Source organism: Mirounga leonina, unplaced genomic scaffold, assembly GCF_011800145.1.
Source record: "Mirounga leonina isolate KUSES-001 unplaced genomic scaffold, KU_Mleo_1.0 Mir_129, whole genome shotgun sequence".
Classification (NCBI taxonomy): domain Eukaryota; kingdom Metazoa; phylum Chordata; class Mammalia; order Carnivora; family Phocidae; genus Mirounga; species Mirounga leonina.
In genome coordinates this window covers 1,264,053-1,277,908 of record NW_023270323.1, presented here as the reverse complement: position 1 = coordinate 1,277,908, position 13,856 = coordinate 1,264,053, and the positions used below count along the sequence as shown (strand labels likewise).

Sequence of the window (13,856 nt, the reverse complement as noted above, 5' to 3'; positions counted from 1 at the left end):
TTATGAATTTGCTTTGGCAGAATGCTGAAGAATTATTTAGATTATGACATTTTAAATAAGTAGAAAGCATACATTCAAGAAAAATGAACTTGTCATTAACTAACCCAAAAAACAATATTCACTGTGGTTTGCACTGAGTATTAATTCTTAAATTACTTGCTATAGGCCACTATAAAATATTTCACTTTTAATAATTAGTAGAGTGGGAATGGGGGACTTATTCATCCTAGATGAGGAATTAAGGTCAATTGTGAACACAATTTTTAAAACCTGCAGATTTACTTAAGCCTCCTTATAATCAGAAGGCCCAGAGCTTAAAAGAGTCCTTTATTTATTATGAATCTAAGCTACAGCATCTATACTTATTAAAAGAAGTTAAAAGATCAATATATGATTTTACTGGACCAATACTCTACCTTCTGAGCCCTCTAATAAATTCATAATTGCAATAAATACTTGAAAATTTCCAGTTGTGTATGTAAACAACTAAGTTTTTAAAGTTGCAGGGGTGTAAATATATATATATATCTATATCAATGCTGTAGTAGACATTTATAGATAAATTGATAAATTAAATAATTCATAAATCAATCTTTAAAAAAAATGTCAGAATGTATTCAAAAATGCCTTTCTGGGGCACCTGGGTGGCTCAGTCAGTTAAGTGTCAGACTCTTGATTTCAGCCCAGGTCTTGATCTCAGGGAGATAAGCCCCAATTCAGGATCATGCTGGGTGTGGAGCCTGCTTAAGATTCTCTCTCTCCCTCTCCCTCTGCCCCTCCCCTCAGCTCATGCTCTCTCTTGCTCAACAAATAAATAAATAATTTTTTAAAAATGCCTTCCATAGCCAAAAGATTTTGATTAGTCAAATATGAATAAAACATGTAGACTATAAAAAATGTAGACATTTTCAGTACTTTCTGGAAATTATTCTATTCTTTTGTTACTGATAAAAGAGATATATTATTGACAAACCTCATATGTCGCTGGACCAGGAGTAATCTCTTTGGAATCTTTAAAACGCTTTGATGCTTTAACAAATAAGGGTATGGAGCAAGATTTCCTTAAAACAGGATCATATGTTGCAGGCCCTAAAAGAAAACAAATGTAGAAAATAATAAAGTATGTTAAAATTATTGATTTGGGTCATATTCTTAGATTTGTGCTCTTAATGTATAATTTTAGCATCAAACAGTCTTGGACCCATTTTTTTTGAATGCTTAAAATCATTCAGATTAGGGTTTTGAAATATAATAAGCACAAAAAAGTGACATTTGTCTATCTAATAATTAAATGTAATACAGAAGTATTTTCCCAAAAAAGAAAACACTACCCTCCCAAGATACATATACATCATGAAAAAAGACAACCAAATCTTTTATTTCCTAAAAAGGCATTCATAAATTCAGCAAAGATGTAGTGCTTGAAATGCATTTGGAAATATGAATAAGACTTAGGAAGCAAAAAAGTAGTTGAATAGCATTCTGGGTGCTAAACATGATAGAAGCCAAGGTAAAAAGATGGAATTCACATGGAACGATTGGATGTAATGAACAAACTGGTTGAATGGACTAGGGCCTAACCCTAAATAAGGATTTTGTATTAGAGCCAATAGGTTTCAAATTGTATTCTAAAGTGTCCCAGAATTCCACAGAAGTGCCTAGGGAAAAATGTATAGGTAAAGCCCAAATAGGAGCCTGAATTATTTTCATTCAAAACAGCTTTAGATTTACTCTTCTTTGTTTGGGTTCTATATACATTTTTTTAACTAAAATTGTCTAATAATTTTTTTAAAGCTTTTGGAGGGGCACCTGAGTGGCTCAGTCGGTTAAGCATCTGACTCTTGGTTTTGGTTTAGGTCATGATCTCATGAGTCCTGGGATGGAGTCCAGCAGGGGCAGGTAGTCTGCTTGAGATTCTCTCCCTCTGCCCGTCCCCCGACTCTTGCACGCATGTGTGCTCTCTCTAAAATAAATAAATCTTTAAAAACAAACAAACAAACAAATAAATAAATAAATAAATAACAAAAAAGCTTTTGGAAACTAATTCCACTGGTAGTGGGTAGCTCCTGAAGGTTTTACACTAAAGGAGATTCATGAAGAAAGAGGTAGTTTATGAAATAAACTTTGGCAGTACATTATAGGATGGGATGACTTGATGGTTTATTTTAGGGACACTAATAAGGAGTTTACTAACATTGCTAAGGGAAAGGAAGAAGAACTCAGAATATTTTCTGAGTTGAAATAAATATTTAATATGTATAGTGACTGGAAGAAAATAAAAATGAATAATGGCCAATAAAAAGGCAATATTGTGACAAAAATAAGAAAACACAGAAGAGATATCATTGAAGAGGAACATCGTGTGTTTGGTTTTGAACCAGTTTTTTCTGAAAAGATGGCAGCATATCCAAATAGAAATGTTCAGAAGACAGCTGGAAATATATAATTGAAGCTCATGAGAAATCTGTTCTGGGGAAAAGGAAAGGAGTTATTCACATAGAGGTGATAGTTGAAGTTTCTTTAAGCGAAAGAACATGGGCAGAGAAAATTTAATAACTGAGGACTGAAACTTGGAGGTGCTGCACATAGGAAGGGAGAGGGAGAGTCAAAGAAGGAAATAGTCTAGTGAGTAGAATACGGCTAGTACAACATCAAAGAGAGAAAATAGGGAGAGTGTTTTTTCTTTTCTCCATTCACATATTAACCAATACTTGTTGAGTATCTGTCACATGCCAAGCCTTTATTTCCAGAGAGTGCTTAGAGGTCTTACTATATCAAATGTTGCAAGAGGAGACATCACAGACAGGTCAGCGTGGAGTGTGTGGAACAGTGATGATGAATGAAACTAAATTAGAGGGAGAGAGGAAGGAGAGAGAGTGTGGAGAGAAGAAGTGTGGAGAGAGGAAGGAACAACATGAGACAGAATATTGACAATGGACAAAAACGGTGAAATAGTAGATATAAAGATGTTAGCAAAATACAAAAATTATGCCTCCATCTCCCTAGTATACATGCAATTAAAAACTACCACTTTGAAGAACAGATCCCTGAAGATGTTTTCAAAACTAAAATATATTAGAATTGATAAATTCACATGAAACATTTTTAAGGATTTAGCTTCATTAACATAAGATACTTCAAATTTTACAATAAAAGATGAGATTTGGCTCTATTTCAATCCTTCTAACATCAATTCAATTAATAGGATAGATATCCAAAATTATAAAGTCCTTGTGGGAAGCTGCTATGAACTGAATGTTTGTGCCTCCCCCCACCAAATTCATATATTAAAACCCTAATCACCAATGTGATCATCATATTTGGAGATGAGGGCTTCAGAAGGTAATTGGGGGAGGCACGTAGGTGGCTCAGTCCATTAAGACAGCTGCCTTTGGCTCAGGTCATGATCCCAGGGTCACGGGATCAAGCCCTGCATCAGGCTCCCTGCTCAGTGGGGAGCCTGCTTCTTCCTCTGCCCCTCCCCTCTCTGTTCTCTTTCTGGTTCTCTCTCAAATAAATAAATAAAATCTTAAAAAAAAAAAAAAAGGTAATCAGGTCAAAGAGTGGAGCCCCTCATGATGGGATTATCACCCTTACAAAAAGAGACATGAGAGAATTTATTTTCATTCTCATTCTTTCTCTGCTGTGTATACAGATGTTTATCTGCAAGTCAGGAGGAAGGCCCTCCCTAATTCAAATGTCACTTTGGGCATCTTGACCTTGGATTTCCCAGACTCCAGTAACTGTGAGAAATAAACTTACACTATTTAAGCTACCCCGTCTATAGCATTTTTGTTATAGCAGTCAGAATGGACTAAGAAGCTCAACTGTCTTGATCTACTAAAAGACAAAGTGTTGTAGCAAATGCCATCTTGCATGCATGACTTTGGAATAATATAATTTCTATTCATAGTGCAGAGAAACAATGTACATATACGTACATATCTTTACAAATAGATATGTATGTATTTACAAACTAAACTACACATGGGAAAATGTATCAGTTACTGCAGTATGTAGAAAAGAACACAAACTTATCATCAGGAACTGGGTACATGATTCCACAGTCAATTAATTAAAAATTGTAACTTTAACCATAAAGATGTATAAAGGTTAATGCAACAGGTAAGGCTATTAACCAAACACTATTGTATCAGTAAATTTCATTTTCAACTATGAAATGAAATACAGTCTATTCCCTGTCCTTACTATCATGCTACAGCAACTGATAAATATTTACCTTCATGATGATAACTCATTAAAAGAAAATATTCAAATGTAGTTTTAGTGGATTTCCTTTTATTGGAATTCCTTCGAGGAGCATTAAGTAAAGCAAAATTCTCAATATGCATCTTGTTTCATGTTAGCATTTAGTTTACTTTAAGCTACAAAGCATTAAAAAAAAGTTTATTGTACTTGATCTTAAAATATATTTCCAATTACATATGTTACTGCTTATATAATACAGGTCAAAAATTTACATTGCTTCACCAGCTGTGATTCACGGAGAGATTATGCAGAAATTATCTTCTATTTATTTACCAAAATGCTACATTTTAATCACAGGTCATGGAAGAAGAAAACTTCTCATTCCAAATCAAACGCTTATGGAAAGTCTGCCTGAATCACGACTATTATATAATGGGAATTCAAGAGCAGGTGATTCTTATCATTACATATTTTCCAGCCTATGCCAACCAACTCTCTATGAAATGTCAACCAATGCTCTAGGGCAAAAATGGGAGAGAACAGGAATAATGAATAATTTAAAATAAAAATCATGTTGGTACATTAGAGTGGACTCAGAAATAACTATTTCTATAAATAAAGCTACAAAACCTCAGATTAAAAAATGGCTGTCTTCATAACGAGCTTAAATTTATAAATTATGTAGTGAATTTTGCTTATGAATACCAAATCATTTTTTTTTCATGTGAAGCTGAAAGAAGACTACTGAAAAGTAAACATCCCATGTGTGAGCATATCTTTAGGAATTAAAAAGCATCTAGGAAATTGTTCATTAAAATGGACCACATGGCTGTAAAGTGTCATTTAGAGAGTTGAGTTTTTATGGAACACATTTTCTCATGCTGATTTTATTCTTCAGCTCTACAGATGAAATAATAGCTAAGACAAAATATTAGTACACAAGGAACTATTATCATCAATGTCAAAGCCACATTTAGGTTTAATGCTCTTCTCCTGCTTCTAAGATGTGAGGTAATGAAATGGCAATTCAGACTATGACCAAACAACTATAAATTGAGCTTATAGGTGATGAGAAAAACCAGACAAGAGTCTCAATAATGCATAAAATTTTAACCAAAATTCCATGTGTGTTTTACCATCCTGTTAACGTTTCTGATCAAAAACAAAATGGGAATTACATGTTTTAAGATCTTAAACACTTGAGGTTGATATCTTAAAATTACTATAGAGTATCTAAGAATTATTGCCAACTCAGTCCCTAAGACATGGTCTATTATAATGCACTCCAACCTAAGTAAATTGAGAATTGCATGAGTTGGAGTCTACCTAAATCATCCACCTGTTAAAACATGTGTTCCTAGCATTGACTAAGGAATAGGGCCATCACTGTTATGACGTGGAAATACAAAATCAGATAGATTTGGCTTGACTAAAATATATCTTCAGACAGCAATGTCTGTTTATCCATGTACTTCTAAATACATTCTAATGAAATTCTTAACAAAATGTACATCCATAAGTCCTATCAAATGAAGTCTTTGAACTGATCCTGCTCTGATAAGTACATTATGCAAATTTGAATGACTTTCATTAGTCTTGTAAATCGAGAGGTATAATACACTTTCTGTATAAATTTAGGAACCAGCTGGAAGGGAGGATGATCATTTTTCACCTACTCCTACTTTGAGTAGGTAGTATATAAATATGTAACACATGAGTGATTTTTATTGATGAGTGAACAAAGTAATCAAATAATCAATGAAATATAAAGTTGTTTTCAAGGTAAATAAAATACCTCACAACTGGCCTGGCAGAGTAGCAAATTTTCCTTTCATAACTGAATTTTGGTTTTTACATCCCGCTGTTCCTATTTAAATATTTGGAGATAGAATGCCAAGAAAATGATCTAAGCAAAAAACTAGAGTAAGTCTCAGCATATATTCCAAGTCCTCTTACATCCCCATCATTATTTTAACATTCAATTAAAGCTGAATTAGTAAGGTATTCCGTCTAAAACTGGCACTTATCTCTGAATATTATATGTAAAAATCACGACAATGCTATATCTTTGTAAAGCACAGCAGGTCATAGATTAAGTGATTGGAGTTCTTTAAATATAAACACCAAATTTATTTTGAACATTTGATTAATATTAAGCAAGCTAAATTCTTTAAGAAAGATAGAAAATAAATGATCTTTTTCAAAAATATTCAAATGGCTAATTTTTACCACTTTAAAATGTAACTATTTGCCATTTGCTTTAATTTACTAAAAATTGTTAGGCTCCTAATTGTGTTTAGATTTGAATTTTTCTCTGAATAGCTCTGCTATAATAAAGCTAGACTCACAGAGTTTAGAGTTTTCTGGAAGAGGAGCCTACATGATAAATATAGTGACAAGCCAGTTAAACAAAGGTTAAGATGTTTATTTGCAACTTAAATGAATAAATTTCTGTACCTTAAAACAAACATTTTATAGATTAAGTAAAAGATAAAAATGGGTTTTGTGCTTTGATGTGCAAATGTTTTACTTACATTCATCAGAGATTAAACAAAAACTATTAGGTTAACCATCGAATATCTTAGAAAGCTTCTTGCTCTTTTTCAGTAAACTTAAATCTAGACCAAGATTTAAATCTAGACAAGATTTTTTCCTTCACCTTACAGGTTCTCTGCTCACTCTGCTCCAGTGATCATGTAATACAAATATTCTCTAACTCTATTGCCATAACTTCATGGAATAATAGCAGGCTACTAGAATTCAGCAGAATTCTTCCCTTGCAAGCCTTCCCATCAACTACCACTAGTTAATTTTAACCAAGACAAATAACAGTGGGATTTGTTTATATTAAGTGTTTATTTCCAAATAGTAAATGGTTTCCTCAACCAGCTTTAATACCCACGACCCACGGAGCCTATTCATAGCCCTTCCATAGCTGTGGACGTGTTTGTCCCCTGGCCTCTGGCTGAACTTGTTCTATGGCTTGAAATATCATGACTAAAAAACAAAGAGGATTATATTCAGCACCATATAATTTAAATTAATCTTTCCCAAAGTGTAGTGCATGGACCATGGCCATCAGAATCACCCAGATTAGTGTCAGACTGTAGATTCCTTGGATTCATGCCAAAATAATAAATCATATTCTCTGAAAGTGGAACCAAGAGAACAAAATTTTAACAAATCCCATTGCTTTAGACCTCTAAACTACAATTTAATATGTAGCAATTAGCAAATATATCTAAACATCAAAATTTTTTTTCTCAAATAATCTCAAGAATTAGTTATCCAGAGGAAAAAAACCTTATGAAATTATGGATGAGACTATCATTTCTCCAGAATATATCTGAATCTCTTATGCCTCAGGGCATGCTTATTGTAGAGCTTCCATCAATGCCTACTGAGCTGAACTAAGCCAAACCAAAGAAAGAAGAGTCTGTTTTTGAGTCAACTAGAATCTATTCTTGTGACCTTAAGCATTTTAATTATTTTCTTTTCATTTTACTTTCTTTCCCAGTAATTGTCTATGCAAAAAATGGATTCCTTAAGGTCTTATTTTTATTTACAATGTGAAAATGATATTTAGATGATATATCACATAAATGTCTGTAAATTATTTAGAATAATCATTGCCTGAGAGATTAGTAAGAGACTGGCAGTGTTAGGAAAGAGACTTACTTTTTTTTTTTTTTTAAGATTTTTATTTATTTATTTGACAGAGAGAGAGATAGCGAGAGCAGGAACACAAGCAGGGGGAGTGGGAGAGGGAGAAGCAGGCTTCCTGCCGAGCAGGGAGCCCGATGTGAGACTCGATCCCAGGACCCTGGGATCATGACCTGAGCCGAAGGCAGACACTTAACGACTGAGCCACCCAGGCGCCCCGAGACTTACTTTTTATTTTATTTTTTTTTTGCACTGGAATCATCTTTATTTTTATTTTTATTTTCTTTTATTTTATTATGTTAATTACCATACATTACATCATTAGTTTTGGATGTAGTGTTCCACGACTCATTGTTTGCCTATAACACCCAGTGCTCCATTCAGTACATGCCCTCTTTAACACCCATCACCAGAGACTTACTTTTTTTTTTTTAAAGATTTTATTTATTTATTTGACAGAGAGATAGAGAGAGAGCACAAGTAGGCAGAGTGGCAGGCAGAGGGGGAGGGAGAAGCAGGCTCTCCACTGAGCGGGGAGCCACTCCTGGGACTTGATCCCAGGACCCCAGGATCATGACCTGAGCAGAAGGCAGCCGCTTAACTGACTGAGCCACCCAGGTGCCCCCAGAGATTTACTTTTTTAATGTATATCTTTTAACACATTATGAATTCTGTTATGGCCATGTCACACTATTTCAATTTTGGGCCAAAGGTGCAAAACTTATTTCATGATCATGGAAGATGAAATTTTGTGAAGTATAAGTATATTCACATCTCTATTTTATTTTAGTCTACTGTTTTCCAGAATAAATAATTTTTTAAAGATTTTATTTATTTATTTGAGAGAGAGAGAGAGAGATTTAGAGAACGAGTAGGGCGAGGGGGAGAGGGAGAAGCAGACTCCCTGCAGAGCAGGCAGCCTGATGTGGGACTCAATCCCAGAACCCTGGGATCATGACCTGAGCCGAAACCAAGAGTTGGATGCTTAGCCTACTGAGCCACCCAGGCACCCCCAGAATAAATCTTAAACCAAAATTTAAATTCAAGATTTCTGTATACTAGCCATGTGACCTTTATAAATTCTCTAAAACTTGTTAAGTTTTTGTTTCCTCCTGTGGAAAGGAGGACAAAATGGCCCAGAAGAGTTCCTCAAAGCCACACAGTGAGTAAGGACACATCATTCAACCACTTTACATCCTTGGAACTTCCCTCAAAGAAAGGAAAATAAGACCATTTAAATTTTCCAGGGAACTGAGTTAATAGCTAAGCTGTGACTGGCTCTATGATTTTAACAACTCTTTTCTACTTCACACTTCCTTCTTAATCTTTAGCTATCTCTAGCATTTTCCATAAATATCAAATTGGCCAAACAAATGTTATCTTAATTAAATGAGAATGTTATGCTTTCACGTGAACATGACATTTCTATAAAAGGTGAATAAGGTCTAGAAGATGGAATAAATTGGGGTCTATATGATAAATTTAGGGATTTTGTTCTTGGATTATTAATTCATTAGTATACCATAAGGATGTAATTTTGATTTTATACCTATATTTTTAAATTTATAAGTACATACACATTTAAGGAAAACAAAAATACCACAATTCTAAAAATCAAATTGTCTTCAAATCTCCATATTGTCACATCACTAGCTGTCAAGGATGCCACATCCTGCTACTTTTGAAACCTGTTACAAACAACGATTTTTTAAAAATCGAGAGTTAAATGCTGTTTTCCTAGAAACCAAACAGCCCTAAGTCCCATCTTTTGGTGAAGGCTGCCTCTCTGTGGCGGAATACAATGTGTCATGTTCTCTGAAGGACTTGTTCTCTCTTATTTTTTTAACTGGTAGAAAAGATCTGTATAATATTCAAAATGACACATTTAAATACAGCATCTTTACTATTTCTTTCAGAATGTTTTTGGCTTCAGGTTTGGAAAGGTCTTGGACCCCGAGGAACTGCCTCACTCACCTAAGCAAGCATGTATAACAAGGGATGAAAATAGGATTTATGCAAGAAACAGAAATCAAGTAAAATAAAATTGCTCAAATAGAATGGTCACGTTTACAGTCTTTTTTGAAAGCTAAAGTCATTATTCACTTTACACTGAGTGACCTCTGCTGGTCAGAAAGACACACTTATTAATAGATATTGAACCTACCAGAAAGCAGCTGTTATCTTAATTTCCTGAAGGAATTACTTAAAAACACCAAGTGTACCATAAGACGATGCCCCTTACTCACTTAAAGAACCATAATACAGAAACATATCCTATTTCAAACACTGAAAGTCAAGGAGCTAAATATCAAGTGGATATCTTTAAAAAGCACTGATTTAATTGTTCTTTCTTTACTAATGTCTACTGTGAGTTATAATGAAAGTAGGCTTAAAAGACTTTCTTATTATATTTAGGGAGGACATATGTTCTATAATGAATTTTTTTTGAAGATTTGGTACTTTTAACCATATGATAACTGAAAAATTGGCATCTGTACATTTTTTAACTGAAAGGAACAAAATATTCTCTTAATCACAAGCATGCAACTTGTTATCTCAAAAACAAAGGATTTATTTAATTAAGCAATATTGTCACAGAAGTGGCATTTACCTTATCTAGAATGGAACATACTCCCTCATCAGAAACAGTAAAAACTAATTAGAAGAAGATACCCAGAGGGCCATAGTAAACATTTCAATAACCAATATCAAGCTGCTTTGTTGTTTTCATCTGAGCCATAGGTATACCAAAGAGCATCACTGAGAAAACTGCAGATTCTTTTTTTTTATTATTTTAATAGAGGTCTAAACCTTCAAAATGAAGTCTACCAATAAAAACACCAAAGAAAGTTGCCTGCAAAAATTTGGGGGCAAGAAAATTATTATAATTCCTCATTGCTAATTATTGCAGTATCCTCTTCCCCTCTTCTTCTTCTTTTTTTCTTTTTTTATCTGTTTAACAATGTCCAGAGGGAGAAAAAGAAACATATTTGGTCTCTGCTTCTGCAAATATTGAAATCTATTTATATGCAAATAAGCTATCCATTATTAGTATGAGAAGAGACTTGTGCATAAAGGGAGAAATAAATTATCACTAGAAACCATTAATGAAATCTATTTCAAAACATAACATTTTATAAGAGCCCTCATTCATGTAATATTTGTTTAAGCCTTGAGGGGAAATAGTGAGTTCTACACTTAGACGAAACCTGATACCTGATTATTTCCCATGCCAATTTGTTTTGTAAAATGCATTTATTCTTTCCTTAGAAATGACTTGATAATTGTAACTCCAATGAGTCTTTTTAAGAGAACTTTATCATTGAAGTCAGAGTCCTATGTTTTTGTCATATAATTGCCAGACTTTTTAGGGGAGTTTATTTTTGCTCTGTTATGATAATTGTTATTCCCTGAAATTTAAAAACATTAACATTCATTTTTATACTCTTATGGTAGTAACATAAAAATAAATGAGTTTTAAGAAGGAGGAATATGAGTCTTTCTGGAATAGGTTGAATTTCTATAGAGAAGAATAAAATAAGCAATAATCAATGCTGACTACAAAATAATTTCATATGCTTTGCCCATTTTCTCTTTGGGTTTCTTGTTTTGTTTATTTTTTTACATAAACTTTACTGTGTTTATCAATTTCTTCAAAAAGTCCAACTGGAATATTAAGTGATATTACATTAACAGATTAAAATAGGGAAAACTGGTATCTTCCTTATATAAAATCATCCCATTCAAGAGCCTAAAATTAGTTCCTCATTTATTCAGACCATTATCTCTGTCCATTATTAGAATTTAAAAGTTCTCTTTATGGAAAACTTTTGTTCCTTTTGGGAGTTGTACTTACTTTTATTATTTTTTTATACATGATCACTGCTAGTATAGAGAAATGTTACAGATTCTGTATGTCATTCTTTTTTTTTTTTTAAGATTTTATTTATTTATTTGACAGAGAGAGACACAGCAAGAGAGGGAACACAAGCAGGGGGAGTGGGAGAGGGAGAAGCAGGCTTCCCGCCGAGCAGGGAGCCCGATGCGGGGCTTGATCCCAGGACCCCGGGACCATGACCTGAGCCAAAGGCAGACGCTTAATGACTGAGCCACCCAGGCGCCCCTCTGTATGTCATTCTTTTTTTTTTTTTTTTAATATTTTATTTATTTATTTGAGAGAGAGAATGAGAGACAGAGAGCACGAGAGGGAAACGGGTCAGAGGGAGAAGCAGACCCCCCGCTGAGCAGGGAGCCTGATGTGGGACTCGATCCCGGGACTCCAGGATCATGACCCGAGCCGAAGGCAGTCGCTTAACCAACTGAGCCACCCAGGCGCCCCTGTATGTCATTCTTATATCTAGCAAATATGCTAAAATTTCTTATTAGTTTTAGTAGTTCCTGGATTTTCAAAAGTTGTTTTGCTATATGTTGCTATAATCTGAAATTAAAGATAATTTTTTTTAGCTGCTGATTTATTTTATTATTTTTTTTATTTTATTATGTTATGTTAATCACCATACATTACAGATAATTTTATCTCCTTTAATCCTTGTAGTTCTTCTGTCCTTAGGTATTGGCATGAACCACCTACTTTGTTAAGAAAGTATGGTAATAGTGGGTATCCTTGCCTTCCTTCCTTCCTTCCTTCCTTCAAAAATAACATTTACTAAAAAAAAAAATAATAATAATAACATTTACTGTGGGTTTTAATTGTATAACCTTTATCAAATTACTTACTTGTTTTGATAGTTTTCTGAGTTTTTGTTTTTTAAGCACAAATAGGTATTATTTCTATAGCTCTTTATTAAAGTATTTTTAAATTTTTTTAAAGATTTTATTTATTTATTTATTTATTTGAGAGAGAGAGAGAGAGCACAAGTGGGGGGGGTCAGAGGGAGAGGAGGAAGCAGACTCCCCACTGAGCAGGGAGACCCAAGTGCGGCTCCATCCCAGGACGCTGGGATCATGACCTGAATCAAAGGCAGATGCTTAACCCACTGAGCCACCTAGGTGCCCATAAAGTGTTTTTTAAATGGTATAGTACAGAAAAATGGAAACACCTTGGAATGCACTGCTACCAAAACTCTTCTTATCTCTGGCCTTTTTGATTTACCTTTGCTATTAGATGGCTAAGCAGTTTAAGATGCAGTGTTCTGCCCATCACCCTCTTCCATGCCTCATGCTGGCATTTAAGAGAAAAGAGCACACGGAAGTGAGGGTGAGGTACTCTTGAGAGAGGGAAGTAAGCTGTTCTATTTATTCATCCTAAAGCAAAGCCCACTATTCAACATATTGCTGCCCTCAACAAACAAGACAAAGTTTCAAATCAGAAATGTTGTTAAAAAAGAGAAGAGAATAGTACTACTTATATTGGTGCATCCAAAGAGTACTCAAAATAGATAGTCTTTTTTTGTTTGTTTTACATGTATGAACAGACTGCGAAGTCCACCAGACATATGACAGGAGCTAGCAACATGAAAGACAAAGACCAAAATAAATTTAAAAGCTGACCCTAGAGGAGAAAGAGATTCTTTAGGGAAAAAATATAACTTTAAAAATTAAATAAATAATATAAAATACATTTATAATAATATTGCATCTATAAAACAAAAAACAGAGAACAAGAATGTATTCTAAGAGCACATAACTATTACTATAGAAAACTTAATGAGATGAGAAAAATAGCCAAAGGGGGGGAAAAACACTTTGCAGAAGATAAAGCAAAAGGAGAAAGAGAGAGAGAATATGATAGAAAAGTAAAGAGACATTTAAAAAAAAAAATCTGGTAGGTCCAAATCCAGAGTTTCCAGAAAGAGAAAATAGAAAACACTGGAGATAAAAAAATAAAAAAACAAATCCTAAATGTTTCAACAGAAAAGAAGACAGAAGGCAAGTCCCCCTACAAAGGAAAAAAAAAAATTCGAAATGCTATCTTACTTTATTTGCATCAACAAAACTGGATGTTAGAAGACAATGAAGCAAAA

At 33.9% G+C, this 13,856-nt stretch overlaps 1 protein-coding gene across 1 annotated transcript in view; it reads right to left on the bottom strand.

Annotated features, from left to right (window-relative positions):
* Positions 1-961: 961 nt before the first annotated feature.
* The window catches only part of STPG2 (sperm tail PG-rich repeat containing 2), a 318,597-nt gene continuing 305,702 nt past the window's right edge, over positions 962-13,856 (bottom strand). Inside the window, exon 10 of the mRNA XM_035005555.1 lies at positions 962-1,089. Coding sequence (XP_034861446.1) covers positions 962-1,089 — 128 coding nt within the window. The remainder of the gene's footprint in view (positions 1,090-13,856) is intronic.